The 17,596-nt window shown below is 46.4% G+C and overlaps 7 protein-coding genes across 7 annotated transcripts in view; 3 read left to right on the plus strand and 4 right to left on the minus strand.

Moving 5' to 3' along the window:
- Nucleotides 1-1,213: 1,213 nt before the first annotated feature.
- PAAG_12673 (hypothetical protein) lies at nucleotides 1,214-2,649 on the minus strand (the record flags this gene model as incomplete). The annotated part of the gene is made up of 3 exons (XM_015848135.1): nucleotides 1,214-1,948; nucleotides 1,994-2,555; nucleotides 2,615-2,649. 3 exons carry the CDS (start codon nucleotides 2,647-2,649, stop codon nucleotides 1,214-1,216), a joined length of 1,332 nt encoding a protein of 443 aa, XP_015702250.1.
- Nucleotides 2,650-2,811: 162 nt separating this feature from the next.
- Nucleotides 2,812-3,183, minus strand: PAAG_12674 (hypothetical protein; the record flags this gene model as incomplete). The annotated part of the gene is made up of 2 exons (XM_015848136.1): nucleotides 2,812-2,950; nucleotides 3,059-3,183. 2 exons carry the CDS (start codon nucleotides 3,181-3,183, stop codon nucleotides 2,812-2,814), a joined length of 264 nt encoding a protein of 87 aa, XP_015702251.1.
- Nucleotides 3,184-5,387: 2,204 nt separating this feature from the next.
- Nucleotides 5,388-8,952, minus strand: PAAG_09004 (puromycin-sensitive aminopeptidase; the record flags this gene model as incomplete). Its single annotated transcript, XM_015846701.1, has 12 exons — nucleotides 5,388-5,991; nucleotides 6,087-6,299; nucleotides 6,471-6,922; nucleotides 7,003-7,073; nucleotides 7,143-7,353; nucleotides 7,421-7,446; nucleotides 7,504-7,620; nucleotides 7,685-7,802; nucleotides 7,881-8,102; nucleotides 8,180-8,604; nucleotides 8,691-8,860; nucleotides 8,918-8,952. The coding sequence occupies 12 exons, from the start codon at nucleotides 8,950-8,952 to the stop codon at nucleotides 5,388-5,390; spliced, it is 2,664 nt and encodes an 887-aa protein (XP_015701743.1).
- A 76-nt stretch (nucleotides 8,953-9,028) lies between these two features.
- On the plus strand, nucleotides 9,029-9,406 carry PAAG_09005 (hypothetical protein; the record flags this gene model as incomplete). Its single annotated transcript, XM_002789042.1, has 1 exon — nucleotides 9,029-9,406. One exon carries the CDS (start codon nucleotides 9,029-9,031, stop codon nucleotides 9,404-9,406), a length of 378 nt encoding a protein of 125 aa, XP_002789088.1.
- A 401-nt stretch (nucleotides 9,407-9,807) lies between these two features.
- Nucleotides 9,808-11,704, plus strand: PAAG_09006 (suppressor of stem-loop protein; the record flags this gene model as incomplete). Its single annotated transcript, XM_015846702.1, has 3 exons — nucleotides 9,808-10,079; nucleotides 10,341-10,676; nucleotides 10,768-11,704. The coding sequence occupies 3 exons, from the start codon at nucleotides 9,808-9,810 to the stop codon at nucleotides 11,702-11,704; spliced, it is 1,545 nt and encodes a 514-aa protein (XP_015701744.1).
- Nucleotides 11,705-12,364: 660 nt separating this feature from the next.
- Nucleotides 12,365-13,638, plus strand: PAAG_09007 (hypothetical protein; the record flags this gene model as incomplete). The annotated part of the gene is made up of 2 exons (XM_002789044.1): nucleotides 12,365-12,720; nucleotides 12,912-13,638. The coding sequence occupies 2 exons, from the start codon at nucleotides 12,365-12,367 to the stop codon at nucleotides 13,636-13,638; spliced, it is 1,083 nt and encodes a 360-aa protein (XP_002789090.1).
- Nucleotides 13,639-14,966: 1,328 nt separating this feature from the next.
- The window catches only part of PAAG_09008 (pumilio-family RNA binding repeat protein), a gene marked incomplete at both ends in the record, with an annotated part of 3,170 nt that continues 540 nt past the window's right edge, over nucleotides 14,967-17,596 (minus strand). The window contains 5 exons of the mRNA XM_015846703.1: nucleotides 14,967-15,201; nucleotides 15,257-15,347; nucleotides 15,404-15,683; nucleotides 15,753-16,379; nucleotides 16,429-17,565. Of these exons, the coding sequence (XP_015701745.1) occupies nucleotides 14,967-15,201; nucleotides 15,257-15,347; nucleotides 15,404-15,683; nucleotides 15,753-16,379; nucleotides 16,429-17,565 (2,370 nt within the window). The remainder of the gene's footprint in view (nucleotides 15,202-15,256; nucleotides 15,348-15,403; nucleotides 15,684-15,752; nucleotides 16,380-16,428; nucleotides 17,566-17,596) is intronic.

A 17,596-nucleotide genomic window follows, 5' to 3' on the forward strand; every position in this document is an offset into this window, starting at 1 on the left:
CTACACCCATGGTATGGTATCTTCTTTGTGTGTGTTCCTTTGTTTGTGTCTTTGTTTGTTTGCTCTTCCCTCTTCTTTCTTTGTCTCTCACTTTGGTTTTTCTTCGAACCATTTCAGTTTGTCTATTTTGCCTAGCCCCGGAGGAAAGGATAAAAACCTTCCCTGGTTCTGTATATCCATATTTATATTCTTAAACCGTAATAAATCGTCGACTGGAAATTCGTATCTCAACAGAAACCCCGTCGCTCTTCTCACTTGCAATAGGATGTTTTAAAGCATTCACCACCATGCCGAATGCCAACCGTGGCATGCGAAGACTAGGAGGTTGATGATGTGGAGGGCGGATGGCTCAGCAAACTTGGGGCACATGATGAGTTTACGATTTGGTGACTGGGTGAACCGTTTGCCTGTATTTTAATTGTATATATAATTCTCTAGGTCATTCTCTTATAGGCAATCAATGTATCTCTCCGACAGCTATAACCCCGAAGAAAGACATCTTCCACGTCCAAGAAGTCGACGGGCCACACTACAAGGCCAAGTCACGTGGCGAGGCTGGCCATTTTAGCAGGGGTTGCTCTCAGGGTCACGAGTGCGCTAAGTCTGATTTGGTGTGCCAAGGAGCAGGGGCTTTGAGGTGCTGCGTTAAACGCTCTATTGCCTAACTTAGTTAACCATGGGCTGGGGCGTTAGGTAATTGTTGGACCACCTGCTAACTACAACAACTTGTTGGAGGATTCCCCGGTTACCCGAGGTCACGTGCACCTATGTATATTTATTAGTTGTAGCTAGCTCGCTTAGAGTCCCACAATACAACAAGGTTGATATCGGTCCTCTTAGACAACTTTTACTAATTGCCCTACTGTTACTGTATTGAAAGTTTTCTCCCCACAAGAAGATGATGCCACCAAGGCGCGGAATATTCATTGAAGTTGAATTTCACATAAGCTTGACGCATCATTTTTCGTGCCTGTCGCTGATCAACTGTAGATTGGTCTTCGGCTTTAGCAACAGGGATTTCGGTGGAGGGTTGGCAAAATGAGCAGCCATCAACAATAAAAATGATTATGTAAAGTAGCATTAAGTTAACTCCAACGGCTCCAATCAGCGGAATTATTGCCTATCTAAAGGTACGTCTCTTCTTAGACATATTGAATGCTTCAGCAGAGCCCTCTTCGCTCTGCCGGGTTACCGGAGCACCTGAGGCAGCGTTCTACAAACCATCAGCCTCTTCAAATACAGATGTAAAACTAGAGCCTTGTATATCAACGCCTCTGACACCTTGCGAAAGTCCAGTTGATTCTGAGAAACTCAGCTCTGATTGATGTAATACTTCAGGTTGCTGTGACATCTGTGACGCCTGCGACATCTCAAAATTTACCTGTGGCAGTTCATCAATAACGGAGCATATTTTCTTAAAATGGGAAGGTGCCCAGTCATTGTACACACTCATAGAGAATTTGTAGGATGTCCATTTCTCTTTGCCATCAAGTGAGGTGAAGTCGAACTTGTGAATGGGATGGCGGTAGTATGTAGTCTTCTCTCCCTCGATCACAGGATAGTGGCCATAGATTCTCACGGAACAGTGATCGTGTGAAATTGAAAAGGCCAGGATCTGTCTGTGTAACTCCATTTCACGCTTCACGGCCCTGAAGAGCTTAACAACTCCTCTTACTGAGAGAGTCATACTGTGCGCATTCTGTCGATCTGCTATATCGAGTGCCGCCTTTCCGCACTTCACTTCAACCGTCATAAACGGAAAGTACATGTATGCAGTACTCATAAAGAAAGACATATCGCCAATTTCGCCGACAAACGGTGTAAGCTTTTCCAGTCGAGCTTCTGAGAAGGATTGCCGGGGGAAACCGACCGCATAATCGGGCTGTGGCCGAGATAATCGAAATTGTCGAGATTGTGGAAGATGTGGCGTTGGCAATTGTTGATCCTCCTATAGAGAAATCGAGATATCCCAGCCTTCTTTCACACTTTCTACCAAGTGCTGGAATGAGACGCAACCGTGGTCTATCGCACCCTCAGCAGAAGGAACAATCAACTCAGCAATGACTCGAATGACTCCCGTCTCGTTTTTCTTCCTTATCCTTTGGCAGGTTAATTCGAACACGCCATCATCAAACCTCGTTCCACTAGGAGTCTCTGAGTCTTTCTCGAGTAGATTTCGACAGGAATTTTTGCTGTCGCTAGTGATTCCGTCCTTATGATCGTCCAGGAAGATTCCTTTAGACTCAAGGAATACCTCATAGTTCTTGTCAGTGTAAGGTCTACTCTTGGCTTCTCGTGAACTTGTTTCGCTCGGCCCGTTCAAGCTAGCATCCGACTTCGTACGGCGGAGAGACGGGGTTTTCTGCCGTTCAAAAAAGGCTTCCATGTTGTCAACTTCTAAAGGGCTTTTGGGCCATTCGTAGTTGCTAACCCAATGCTCAATGAGCTTATCCTTCTCTACTCGTGGCCGCTTCGTACGATGATAAGATGGATGTTCGGGTTCGGGGTGCCGTCGTTTAGGTTCAGACAAACGGTGTTGCCGCGAAACTGCTAGACTAATCATGATAAGAATTAGCTCCTGTCATCTGTATTATCAAGGTCATGATAAGCATACCTCTGGACCAGCAGTTTGGACGATTCGAGGACCATCAATGCTTATTTCGCCCACTGTGATCCTGAACCCACCAGAGCTCATAAATTCACTACCGGGCTCTTCACGACGTTTGGGTGGATGCACCGGTGGTGTTGTTTCACACTCTCGTTTTCGTTTATGGTCACATCACCTGAGGGATTAGCCTCTCGCACACCAGCTCAACCATAGAGAGTATCGTACACTGTTTCCCAAGTGTGCAACTCGCTGGAAGTGATGACGAGTTTGGTAGTCCAGGCTGGAGGCGTGCGTTTCCTCGGCAAGAATGTTGCACCTATGGTGTGCGTTGGGATCGCCTCGCTGGTGATTGTTAGTGAGAGTAAGCTGGTAAAAGACGAACAAACCCACCGCTGTTCTGAATTTGAAATGCAGATGATTGCCTTCCACTCCTTTTTTTTTTTACTATACGCGGAGTCATATTTATTGAAGGAGGAATGGCCGCGGGCGTTAAATGGGTATCTCAAAAAACGGCGATAGGTGGATTCCAGATTGGGTCTAGTGGCGACTAGTGTGGGTGCGAATCCGGGGTGCATGGAACGGCCGGAAGCAGCTCAACCGCCTGCCACTTTCGGCCGCCGTGGCCCTCAAAATTGGATTCTATGTGTAATTTATTTCAGGCTTATAAAATAAGTTTATTAAATAATTAAAAGTTAAACTAAAGCTATCATTATATAAAGAGCTACGCTCTAACTCTCATGGTACTCAGACTTCATCTTTATGTATGACGGATATCTTCGATGCTATCAGAGCAGCTCTATCAAGTAGCATCTTCAATTATTAAGATCTTTATATGAAACCTTCACTACTGAGGCCTTCATATACTATTATCAAGCAATGTCTTTATCACTAAAGTTTTCATACAAATACCTTTACTTAATACTACTGAGGCAGTATCTCTGTTACTGAGATAATATCTCAGTCATTCTCATGTAAAGCTTCTTAATATTGAAGTTTTTTCTGTATAAAAGTAGCTCAATCTTCTTATAATTTATCTCTTCTTCTTCTTCTTTTTTTTAATAATTTCTTTTTATTCTTATATATATTAGTAAATAGCTATTTTCAGTGACTAGTCTATCACATAAAAATCATTCAAAAGATCATTTACTTGAAAACTTAAGAAGTCAGTTTAGTGACGGCGTAGAACGGGCTCCGCCCACACTTCTCGACAGCATATGGCCATTGGGTTGAAAAGGATAATTGCAACTGCCTAGCAACGGCATAGCAACCAACCCCAAAATTGCCCCGTAAACAAATACCCTGTAAACACGGGAACTGCCTAGCAACGACCTAGCAACTGCGCTAAGGAAAGGGGTATATAAAGAGAGCCTTCCTCAAACCCTTCTTTTAGGAAATATCTTAGTATTTCATCAAGATAGCTTATCTAGTTGGCAATCAAACACCTATTTCACCTGCGCCTAGATTGAAGCTATGACAATTACTAGTAAAAAAGAGTTATATGAATAAAGACTTTTTTAGATCTTTATTTTATAGAATATATTAATATTTTTTTCAAAATAATTTATCTAGTTAATAATTAAATATCTATTTAATTGTATTTATATTAAAGTTATAATAAATAATATAATAGAAAATAATTATATTAAAATTTTTTAAAAAATAAATTTTAATAATAATATATATATATATATATAAATTGATAATAATAAAGATAATAATAATAAATATTTTAAAATATAATATTTTTTAAGCTTTAATATTTATTAAAATATAATTTGAAATTAAACTGAATTATATAAATTATATTTATTTAAACTTATAAAGTTTTTAATTTTTTTTATAAATAAAATTTAAAATAATTATATTTAAAATTTTAATTGAATTTTATTATTTGAAAAAATTGAAAGCAAATTGATATTTTTAAATTTTTTTTATAAAAGTTGAATATATTTCACTTTTAAAAGACTATTTAAGAGTTAATTCATCTTTTAAGATTTTTTTCATTAATGATAAATTTTTACTCTTTTGACTTAATGAATTGAAACAATCCTGACAAAGTTATTTTACTCTCAGCTAATTCTATCATTTTCACTATTTATATTGATAACAAGTCTGCAATAGAACTTTTTACTAATGTAGTTATATCATACTTCTTTAAGATTATGAAGATTCATTTTCACTTTCTTTGAGATGTTGTTCACAAGTATGAAATTATTCTATACTGCATGTCATCTGCAGATAATGTGACAGATGATTTTGTAAAGTCAGTGAATGTCATTAAGTTCATATTGAGGAAAGGTTTGTAAAGTTGAGAAATGAGCACTTCTTTTAATGCTTTCCTCTTTTTTAAAGAGTTTTTTCAGTCTTGGTTTTTCAAGTTGATTCTGTACCCGTACTTGACAGAAGGCCCATTGTTGTATACAATATTGAGTACTTCTACCACGGTAAGTGGGTTGTCGGACCCTACCGTTACGTGGCCTATTCTCCATCATATATAGTCGTTCTCATAGTTAGCAACCTTTGCAATCGATCAAGCTTGCCATTCTGTCATGATCTCCTTTCTAGCTGAAGTGAGTCAATCACTCCGCACTCTGGTCTAGTGACTACCAGTACCATGTGCTTTTGTGCAGTTCCATGACCTAACTGAGATAGGGACAACAATGAGACTCACACCACCATCATCATCATCTGCATAAAATACTCTTACTTGCACTGGTAATTCACAAAATGCAATACTTTCTCATCCCTCCTTCTCCCCTTAATCTTTCCCAAAATGCACTTACAAATAACCCCCCTCCCTCAACCACCCAACAACCGCTGCCTCCTCCCGCTCTCTATACCCCGCATTGGTCCCAATAGTATCAAGCACAACCCCTAAACCTCTTTCAATTCCCCCCAAATCCATTCCTCCCTCAAAAAAGAACCCCCTAATCTCCCCCGCAACCCTCCCTTCAGCAAACTTCCCCAACCCCATCCTCAAAAACCTCTCAAAAACAACCTTATTACTCCCCAACCTTTTCTCCACACCGTCCCAATTACCCTTAACAAACTCCCAGAACCGAATCCTTGCCTTTGGATTTGCCGCCATCGCCAACGCCCCGGTATGCATATCCTGAACAGCCACTTTGCCGCTGAAGACCAGGAACTGCGCGTACGAGTCGATAAGCTCTGGGATCCGCGTGCGGCCTAGCGACAAGAGACAGATCTCCTTGCCATCTATAGAGTCTGTGCGGAGGTATTCGGTCATTACGGTGTCGTATTCGGGTTTGCCACCTTCGGCAATGGCCAAGCCGTAGACGGCAGAGCGGAGGGAAGGGTGGATTGTATTTTGGTCGGAGTTGGTGGACCAGGTGTTGAAGCGGCGGCGCGCTTCGGATAGGGTGCTGCAATTTTACAAAAATTCAATTAGTAGATGCAGAGTTGGCAGGTGGTTTTGGTGTCTGGATGTTGAAAGAAAAAGGGGAAGGAGGAAACTTACGCTTCATGCCCCGAATTCCCAGCCATAGAAATGAGCAAAACGCGAAGTTGCCCCGTCAAATAATCCTCCCCATCCTTGAACACCCATCCAATCTTCTCGACGGCAGGCGTAACCAATTTCCTCACGAAGTTCTTCAACCCCGCAGCCGCCTCTTCGTTCGTCGCGAATATAGAGCGCAAGTTACTGAGGGTCGAGGCGATTTGGGACCATACACTATATAGTACAGTTACATCATTTGTTAGAACTCTTTAAAAAAAAGAAAAAGAAAAAGAAAAAGAAAAAGAAAAGAAAAGAAAAGAAAAGAAAAGAAAAGAAAAAAAGGGGGGAGGGGGAGGCTAAAAAATTAAACATAGGCACCCGTTTCTTTACGTTGCAAATACTTACAGATAGTTTTCCTCCCCCCTAAACCCTTCAATAAACGCCAATAGCGCCGCCGTCGTCCCCTCCCCGGCCACCGCCAACGCAGCCGCATCCCCAATAAGCCCAATTTTATCTTCCGTACTGAGCTGATCCTGCGACTTACCCAGTTTGGCAAGTCTCTCGGCCGGGTAGTTCGTGCGGTAGAAGCCACATTGGTCTTTGTTGAGTTTATAAAAGCTCTGATCACTACCAATCCCTTTGATGGAACGGGATCGGGTCGTGAGGCCCTTGTGCTCTTGGACTGCAGTGGAGGTGGTAGCATCAGTCTTGACACCCAGCGGAATCCACCAGACAGTTTCGTCTTCTTCAGGCTTCGCGTCACCGGATGTCAGGAAGCGCTTTTGCGAGATGGAGAGTTGGTCTGGTAATTCCTTGACGGTGACCAGGGGGAAGCCGATTTTGCGGATCCAGGGGTCCTAATTGGTCGTGTTAACTAGGGGCGATCCGACAATGGCATGCTTGCAGATACAGATGTGAGATAAACAGGGCAACGAACCATGAATGCAGCCACATCCTGGTTGGACGCCTTGCTCAGCGCCGACCAGAGATCATTGGTTGTTGCGTTTCCTGGAATTTCCATACATTAGCTGTTATGTCATGGTACCACATGCTACAGGGAAAAATTAGTGTACATACCATAAGAATGAGCCTTCAAATAATCAGAAACTCCACGCAGGAACGTCTCTTGACCAAGTTGGCTGCTCAACATGCGAATAACGGAGCTACCCTTGAGGTAACTGATGTGATCGAAGATCTGATCAACCTCAAGCGCGTTCTTAACAGGAACTTCAATGGGGTGAGATGCACGGAGCGAATCGAGTTGGAACGCTGATTGGAGTCCCTCAGCCTGTAAGGAATTCGTTAACAAAACCAGATGTAAACTGGGTAGAGGAGATACCTCTGGCGCTCCGTACCACAAACTGGGACCAAATTTCTCTTTCTATTGTGATCGTTAGCAAATGGAGTATTACTTTCGATGGGAAGACCGCATACTAACCAGGATGGAAATGATCGATAGCTAACCAGCCAACCCATGTAGCGAAGCCCTCGTTAAGCCAAAGCTCGTTCCACCAATCCATCGTAACCAGGTTTCCAAACCATTGATGAGCAAGTTCTGAAAAGAGGTCAGCTTGATAATCAGGAAATACTAGGCAGGGGAGACACCAATCCATAATTACCATGAGCGATAACATAAGCTACGCGATTCTTATACTTAGCATCCGATTTGCCCTCTTCGAATAGCACAGCGGTGGTTCTGTATGTCACCAGACCCCAATTCTCCATTGCTCCCATCGCCTACACATACATATTTGTCGGCCACAAAACCTCCAAAGGAAAGGAAAAGGGGGTAGGGGAGGGCGGCACATCACTCACAAATTCATGAACAGCAAGCAAATCCGACTTGGGCAGCGGGTAGTCAATCTGGAAGATTTCCGAAAAGTAATCGATGGTCCGATGGGCGTAGTCCAGTGCAAATCGAGCTTGTTCCTTGAGGCCTCGGGTGGTATAAACACGGACGGGGATGCTGGCGCCGTTGTATTTGCGCTTTGTCAGAGCCTCGACATATTCGAAGTCACCGACTGCCCATGCAAGTAGCTTTTAACAATGGTGTTAGTTATACAGTAGTTGCAATTGGACATGCGGGAAATTAAAATTGGAGGCAACAAACTAACGTAGGTACTCATAACCGGTGTACGCTGAAACTTAACAAACTGCAAGTCCTCCAACGACCCCTGGCGCATCTCTTTGACGGGCATGTTACTCAGCGCAACCAAATCCTTCGGGGTCTCGATTTCAAAATCAAACGTCGCTTTCAGATTCGGCTCGTCGAAGCACGGGAAAGCCTGTCTGGCGTCACAAGCTTCGAATTGGGTGCTCAGCATGTAGTAGTTCTGGTCGTCCTTGGGGGTACCGACACTGGGAGTTCCGATGGGCTTGTATTTGGATCTATAGAAGCCAGCCATATGGTTGTTCATGGTTCCCGTGAAGTCGACAATGAGAACGCAGGGACCGGGCTGGATGTTGGAGGGGAATTTGAGGATGGCTCGTTCGGAGGTCTTGTCGTAGGAGATGTTGGTTGATTTGATGGGCGGCTTTCCTGATTTCAGGCGCAACGATGTGTGAGTATGGTTTCTGATTTACTGCTACAGTTTACTATAAGATCAAGCAATTGATTGCGCTTACCGTCTGCGAAAGAGACCTCCGCACTATCGACGGTGAGTTCTTTGGCATTGAGGACGATTTCGCTGGTGGGACGGGAGATCTTCATGTCTATCTTGACCTTGCCATTGTAGGCCCAGGAAGAGCCCAGTTTGAGGTTGAAGAGGGACAGGTCATAGTGGGTTGGCTTCGCCCTAGGATAGTTAGCTACGAGAGAATAACTTTAGAAAATAATAAGAAGAAGAACATACGCATCCGGCAGGGTATCTCTGTCTGTTGGGTTCATAGTGCGGAATTCGGTGGAACAATGGCGGCGGAGGACAGTCGAGAGGGATGCTCTGGGAGGGGAGAAAGGAGAGGATATGAGCCGGTTCCGGGAAGAGAGGGATGAAGAAGAGGAAGAAGAAGAAGAAGAAGAAGAAGAAGAAGAAGAAGAAGAAGAAGAAGATGATGATGATGATGATGATGATGATGACGATGATGAGAAGTGTCTGTTGGCATTAATAGACGTGGAAGTAAGAGGAAGCGTTGTCAAGAGAGCACCGAAGAGGGGATGGTGGCTTCGCCGCAGCCTGAGGCCCTGGCGTGGCGGAGAGTCGGGACAGCCCGTCGGAGAGCAGGCAGCGGCAGAGACGGGGCAGGGTGAGGAGAAGACCACGCCTCGGATAGCCGTGTCCCTCAGCTGCAGACGGGCGTTGGCGACAGCCCCGGGGCTGCGGAGGAACATGGGGAGGTTGTAGTTGAATGCAAGCAGCTTTTTCTATCCTTCAGACGTGCCTATATTTTACAACTATGATCTACGTAAATACGTCTATTCATTTGATAGGAGTTACGTCTACCGTAGCCGCGTTCATTCATTCTGCCCGCTCTGTTTGAACAGTTTTTACTTTCGATTCTATCTGCCCATGCCACACTAGCAGAAGAAAAAGAAAACAACAGATTTAACCCCTCCCTAATTGGCCATCATCCCCTGTTCCGAACAGCTGGCTCGTTTACTTGAACATTCCAGCGCGCTGATTCGCTGACTCATCCATTAGTTACCGCTCCGACTAGTTAAATAACTTAAGTAGATATATCATGATAGTTATAACAAACTCCTCCCGTCCCCTCAACGCCATCAGCCACCCCAATATGCCCCGCCATGCCCACCTCGGACCCTGAATACGTCGCCCAACCCTCCGACAACGATCTGGACGAGCTCATCGCCTCCGCCTCCGACGACGATGACGAACTAGATACCCGACCCTCCGCTTCCGGCCGCGACGCGCGCTCGAAAGATGCCAGGCGCCGCAAAAAGGGCCGCGGCGGTGCGGAGTGGGAGGTATCCCGCACCTGGGAAACGCTGGTTGAGGGTGCAGATGGCACGATCCGCGCGACAGTCGAGGGCCTGTTGGAGGCGGGCAAGAGGAAAAGGTGCGTGTAGGGTTTTTTTTTTTTTTTTTTTTTTTTTTTTTTTTTGGGTTTATGTCATTGTATGAGAGGGGAGGGGAAAAGGGGCTGATTGTTCATAATGTGAAGACATTCATCATAACAGCTATGACTACTATATCCCTTTTTTAATAACACTGATCTCTCATGCTGAATTGAAACTTACATCTCATCATCAACAAAACTTCCCCCACCATGCCACTTCAAGCCCAATCCCAATCCAAACTAACAATAGCCACCCCGTAGAGTTCTCCGCGACACCACCCCGCTCCAACGCGGCATAATCCGCCACCTAATTCTAATCCTCGACCTCTCCTCCGCGATGTCTGAAAAGGACCTGCGCCCAACCCGCTACCTCCTCACCCTCCGCTACGCCCAGGACTTTGTCCGCGAATTCTTCGACCAAAACCCAATCTCCCAGCTAGGCGTGTTGGGCATGCGCGATGGCCTCGCAGTCCGCATCAGCGATATGAGCGGCAACCCGACGGAGCATATACTGGCTATCCAGGGGCTGCGCGCGAAGGATCCGAAGGGGATGCCGTCGTTGCAGAATGCGCTGGAGATGGCTAGGGGGGCGCTTTTGTATGTTTCCCATCTATAGATATACATATATATCGGTTCTCCAAGTGTTTCCTGCAAAAATGGGTTCAATTTTCTAACAGTGATGTTATAGCCACACACCAAGCCACGGCACCCGCGAAGTCCTTATAATCTACGGTGCCCTCCTAAGCTCCGACCCAGGAGACATCCACAAAACAATCACCTCCCTCATCACCGATAAGATCCACGTCTACGTCCTCGGCCTCGCTGCGCAGGTCTCCATCTGCCAAGAACTCGTCACAAGAACAAACAACGGCGATGACTCAGGCTACAACGTTGCCATGAACGAGCAGCATTTCCGCGAGTTAGTTTTGAACGTCACCACCCCACCGGCCACCACACTCGCCTCCCATACTACCACCACCACCGGCGCCGCCAACGGCACAAGCACAAACACCAGCACAGACGGCACTCTCCTCCCCATGGGCTTCCCAAACCGCCACCTAACCCCGCACCCAACGCTGTGCGCCTGCCACTCCACCCCCTCACGCTCCGGCTACCTCTGCCCCCGCTGCTGCACGAAAGTCTGCACTCTCCCCGCCTCCTGCCCCTCATGCAAGCTAACCTTAATCCTCTCGACGCATCTGGCACGCTCCTACCATCACCTGTTCCCGCTGATGAATTGGGTGGAGGTGTCGTGGCGGAAGGCGGCGAGGGCGGAGGCGGAGGGGAGGGTGGGGTGCTTTGCATGTGGGGTGGGGTTTGCGGGAGTGCCAGGGGAGTTTGTGGGGGCTGAGGGTGATGAGGATAGGGAAGGGGAAGGAAAGGGGGAAGGGAAGGGTGCTAGCAGGGGGATTAGTGTTAGTGGGCGTTATGAGTGTTTGGTTTGTCGGTGTCATTTTTGCATTGATTGTGATGTATTTGCTCATGAGGTTGTGCATAATTGTCCTGGGTGTCAGAGTGGGGTTGTGCAGATGAGGGAGCAGGAGGGGTTGAATTTGGGTGGGGATGCGAATGGGAGTGGGAATTGGAATGGGAATGGGGTGGTTGATGTGATGGATACGGAGTAGAGAAGAGAGTGACGTGGGCAGGGTCGAAAGGAAAGGGAAGAACTCTGTTGTTCTTGAGAACGAGCTCTTTTAACAATGTATGATATTTCTTTTCTTCCCTTTTAATCGGGATGCTTACTGGATGCATGGCACGGGCGTTTTGATTTATATTTCAATGTGGTTTGGGGGCGGCGGCGTTAGGGTACATACCAATACCATACAAATTAAATGAAAAGAGGAGTATTCAAAAAGGGGGTTTGGTCCATGCCTTATTGATTTTCTACTAAATTCCGAGAAAATGCCCGACACCTCATCCTCAGTATTAAAGTTGACAATGCGATGCATCGTTCACAAGTAAATCGAGGGTATTAAATGACACCAGAAATACTTAATAATTGATTCTTCTCCTTTATGGCCCTTCCGCGAAAAGGGGTTAGAGTGGCTGGTGATTTTTCAGGGGCTCGCGGCAGAATATCAAGGCGGTGTGCTAACCACAAACTACTGACATCATCCAACCGCATCACCCCCTGGATATTAGAGCCATACCCGCCGCGACAACAAACCCAGATGGCATAGAAATGCCAAATAAAAATAAAAAAAAAAAAAAAAAAAAAATAGGTGTAAGAAAAATAAAAAATAAAAATAAAAATAAACCAACTTTTCCTCCAATCCTCAACCGCAATGTCAACAACCCCTAACCCTATCTCCCATCCCGCCGAGGATATCCCCTCCTCCAGCGCCCCTCCACCACCACCAGCTGAACAACCACAGAACCCCTCAGCCACTTCCACCTCCACATCACCTCCCTCACCACCCTCGCAATCCCCCTATCATGCCTTCCACACATACCCCTTCGCCAGCGATGCGGAATTCAAGCTGGGCCTCGGCATGATTCTGGGCAAGCCGGCGGGAACGCCGGCGACGGATGAGGAGGTTGATCAGATACAGATACAGATCGGAGAGGTGGAGGGAGGAGGGGAAGGAAAGAGAGAGGAGGGGGAGTTGCTGTTGAAGGCGAAGTTGTTTTATTTTGCAAAGTGAGTTTTGTGATTTCTCTTTTGCTTTTTCTCTTTTCCCTGGGGAGGGTGGGAAAGAGGGGTGAGTTGAGGTGATCGTGGGCGTGAAGAGGGATGAAGATAGAATAAAGGGCAAAATAAAAACCCCCCTCTATTTATTTATTTCTCTATCACCAGCATCATTAACTAACCAAATGATAACCCAAACTCAGAAAGTTCCCCACACCAACAACTTCAACCCCCCTAACACCACAAGGCTACAAAGCCTACCTCCGCCAATTAAGCAACAACCCTCCCACCACCACCACCACCACCACCACCTCCTCCTCCTCCTCCTCCTCCACTACCTCCTCCTCCATCACCACCTCCTTCTCCACCACCTCCTCTTTTCCCCCCTCCCCCTCCGCCCCTTCTCAACCCTCCTTACCCCCCTCCACCTCCTCCACCTCCACCGCCCCTCCCCAACCTCAGCCCCAGACACCCTCCTACCCAACCCCCTTCGCCCACATCGTCTCCCTAATAACCAACAACCAGCCCATCCCCGGCATCCAGAATATCCCCGACATAGTGCTGACGGGCATGGATAAGCCGAGTGCTAAGGCGAGGCGGAGGAAGCCGTGGGAGGTTGAGGCGGTGGGTGGTTCTTCTGATCTTGTTACTACTGATCTTGCTGGTGGTGGTGCGGTGGGTGTGATTAGTGCAGTCAGTGCAGATGGGACGGATGGTACAGTTGATGATAGTGCTGGTGATGACAAGCAAGGAGGCAAAGGCACAGGAGAAGCTGCTAGTGCTGCCGCTGCCGCCGCTGCTGCTGCTGCTGGTGGTGTAATCAGTCCCGGCAATGTGCCAGACAATGCGGGTACTCAGGGCGATCATGGTCGGGATGAAGGTCAGGGCGAGCCGCAGCAACATCAACATCATCACCATCAGCAGCAGTAGCAGAAGCAGTAGCACTTGCAATGACTACTATACTATATAAATCAGAGCTTGGAAAAATGGGGGCCAGACAGGCAGGGATGCATGCAACCACTCCTGGAGCAAGTCGTCCGTCCATCATATATAACTCGTATACCCATACATAAATCTATATTAACATAACACATACGGAGCAAATAACCGTTTAACGTACCACATAGCATTGACCCACAACAAGCAAGCCCGTTCTCAATAGAAGCCATAGCTAGTTATATATAACAACCCAGAACCGTTGCTCTTACCTACAAATCTTTCACAGTCAAGTTATCCACGCCATCCACCCCCATCTCTCTGTATCTCTAAATTTTGTAACAGCGGGAAATTGGTTTGTATTAACTTACGTAGCTAAGTCATAACTATTAGCTAAACACCCCTCCATCAACATTAACATACACCAATAACTAATCCCACTATCACTTTAGAAGAACATCTGATCCACTATAACCCTTTTTTGGCTTGTTATAAAGTTAAAAAAAAAATAAAATAAAATAAAAAAAAATAAAAATAAAATAAAATAATAAGGGGGTGGGGGTAGCGAGAGCGCGACGCCCTGTAGGTGTGGAGGACCTTGTCCTTGAAATCCATAACATCGGTAATTGCCTTCCAGTTTCGTAGAAATTGGCGACGACCAGCCAAAGAAACGAAGGTATTGACGGCAATAAACGGCAAAATGACGACAGCTGGATAAAAGATAGCAAAAGAGCGTATAACAAAATCTCGTACAATGAACACTGTCAACATAGAGTGATAATACATAGGATAGACCTTCGATAATAAAAACAGAATAAGACCCTAGCACCTACTTTCCTTTTCCGTCATAAACCAAAGCACCGGGAATTCAACCCACGCCTATTAGCTGTCTTAGGATAAATCATCTTTCAAAGAAATATGGCAATTTAAAAAGAATGAAAAATGGGTGTCTGTATAGCTCGGAGTTTTTCAGAAAAGAAAAACAAGAAAAAAGCAAAACAAGTTTCTGTTAAAGGAAGGACAAAAGAGAGGAAAATAAGAGAACGATCTGAAAGAGAAATTGGTTCAGAATGGTTGTTGGGTTCGGTAGGTAGCAGGCAGCTCCAACAAGCCAAAGAGCAGATTATTAGGATTTTCAATAGAAAAAGGCTCGAACCAAGCGGGAAAACCCACGCATCCGAGAATCCTAGGCTGGAGAAAATAATTGTAAATGGGCATTCCGATATGTGATCCTGTTTTAGGCATACCACGGTCAAGTGTTCCAAACGTTGGATATGCTGACGAAAAACCAAGGGCCATGGTGATGAAGAGATTAGATTTGATCAACGATATGCCGGATAGTTGGGGCTGGAGTTGGAGTTGGAACCCCACTGGCCGCCACTCCGATTGAAACGAACTGCTGGCTGGCCTCCGGGAAAACGCTCTTCACTGGGGCTGGAAAAACGGCTAACTTGAACTCCTGCTCCTGGGCCTGGACGAGTCACATGATTTGGGTTGCAGCAGAGCATTGCAACACGAGAGCCAAATTTAGACCCACGCAAAGAGACCATATGTTTACTGCGGCATGGTTAGACACATCAGGACGAAAAATCAAAGACGGATGTGAACAAACCGAATATGAGTAGCAACGATATCACGTTGATGAGAAGCTGCATTCATAAGGATCCACTGGATCAAGTAGTTGCCATACTGATCACCAGCAACTATTCAGTGCATTAGCTCTCATATCATGTGGTTAGAGAGTATTTCTCAAACTTACTATCGATGAGAGGCATGCGAGGACGGTCGGGACGCCCGGTGCAAACACGGTTCAGATAACGGTCGAGAAACTCAGATCCACCAATTTTCAGGCACTTCTCCACAACTTTGGAGGCGAACTGGTCCATACTATAGTCAGTGGCCCAGAGAAGGATGTGCTCAATAGCACGGCTCTTGTCATGGGGTGCGCCATGCTCGCAAATGTGCTGGATGCACCAGTTGCCAAACTGTCCGTGAGAGAGAAGATCGACATTCGAAAGCACTTCCTCAATTGCTTGACGCTGCAACGGTGTTAGCTTGTTTCATAAAAAAAAAAAAAAAAAAAAAAAAAAAGGGAGGGGGAATCGTACCTTTTCATCCTCAACACAGTTCTCAAAGATGTTCTGCACGACCAAGCTTCCAGTCTCCCCGAGGGCGACTTCATGCCACATTCCACGCAATGCCTCGTTGACCTTAGCCATGATCTGAGGGGGTTCATTGCTCCAGCGAAGCTCGAAAAGTTTCTGCCAGACATGGCAAGCATAGCGATGGATGACTGTTTCTGGGATGCGGCGCAGCAACTCATGAACCATTACTGCTTTATGCTCCTCTGGCACACAGTCAAATGCCTTTTGGATCACATGACAACCGAAAGGATCCATACTCAAACTCAGAGTGTTTCCGCGAACAGCGTTGGCTATGGCAATGATTTGTTCAGGAGTGCCATGTTCGAAACAGCGTTGAACAAGAAAGTTTCCGAAACGGTTGACCATCAATGGGTATGCCTGATTAACTATTGCCTCGATAATTTCGAACTTCTGCTCTGAGGTGCCAACCTTGAGCTTCTGCTGGAGGAAAATTGAGGCCTGCTGGTCATTGCCGCAGACGATCTTGTCGACAATATACTTCCAGTCACAGGACACACTCTTGTCAAGCAGACGACGGTAGTTCAACGGCTCCAGTGGTGAAACATAGGTCTGAGCAGCACCAGATGTAGACTATAACCATCAGTCATGAAAATGAAAAATGGTTGAGTGTTGTACTTACCGCGGTGCTCCATGCATCAGCTGAATTGACAGTAAACTCCGCTGCAGTAGGGGAAAGAGGAGTCCCAATAGGACGTGGCTGGTACTGGCTAGGAGCAGGGCTGGGAGCAGGAGGGCCCGGAAACATTCCGGGATAAGTTCCTGCATGCTGGTTGCTTATAGTTCGAGTTGTTGGCCCACCAGGAGCCGTGGTAGGAAAAGTTCCCCAGGGAGAGTTTTGTGGTGGAAAGCACGAACCGCCACGATTCAACTGGGAAGAAGGGCGGCGACTAGCGGCACCTTGGAGAAACTGGGACTGTTCATTGGCATAACGACTATCAAACCCAAAGGTAGGGGAACCAGGGCCAGAGGATAAAACACGCTGGCTGGGCACATAAGCTGGATTCTGTCCCATGCCCTGTTGAGGCAATCTGCTAGCCCAGTTACGGCCAGGGTCAGCTGCAAAGTTGGAGTTGCCCAAGGGAGCCGGAACTTCGCGGTAGGGCCTGTCATTTCCAACAGCAGCATTCATTATGAATGACGGATGAGAATTGTTCCATATGCCACGGGCACGGTTGTAGCCACCAGCAGAAAGAGCATCTGAGATGTCAGAGCGGGCGTCGTCCTGGCTAGCCCAGGCCTCCTGACGTTGACTATAGGGGCGGGTAGATGCATTGAAAGCATGCTGCAAATTGCTAATGGTTTGTTCAGTGATCTCACGACCACTAAAATCAGCCTCAGAGGGCGGACCCATAGCTTGGTCTAAGGTGTGTTTCATCACACGAGTCTGCGCCAGCTCTTGCTCCTGGAGCGCAAGACGAGAATTAGCAGCAACTAATTCCTGCTTCAAACGAAGCATCTCTATGGCATCCGCATTGTCCTGTTGGCCAGCATTTGAGTCACCGGAACTCAAGACAGAAGAAGATTTTACACCCTGGGTTTGAGATGCAGAGCGCAGCTGCTTGTCCATTAGGATCTTCTGCTGCTGTTCCAACAAGGCTTGCTGCTCAGACAGCTTGGCCATAATATCGTTGTTGATAGACGACTGGCTCACGGGGGTACTCTCCTTGGGGGCCAGCTTTGCTAGGATTTGATCGATAGCAGATTGCTGTGTCTCTGGATTGGAGACAGGATTTTCATGTTCATTTCTGCTTCTAGACTGTCAGTATTGCTATCATATAAAAGGGGCG

The sequence above is a fragment of the Paracoccidioides lutzii genome, assembly GCF_000150705.2.
Source record: "Paracoccidioides lutzii Pb01 unplaced genomic scaffold supercont2.60, whole genome shotgun sequence".
Classification (NCBI taxonomy): domain Eukaryota; kingdom Fungi; phylum Ascomycota; class Eurotiomycetes; order Onygenales; family Ajellomycetaceae; genus Paracoccidioides; species Paracoccidioides lutzii.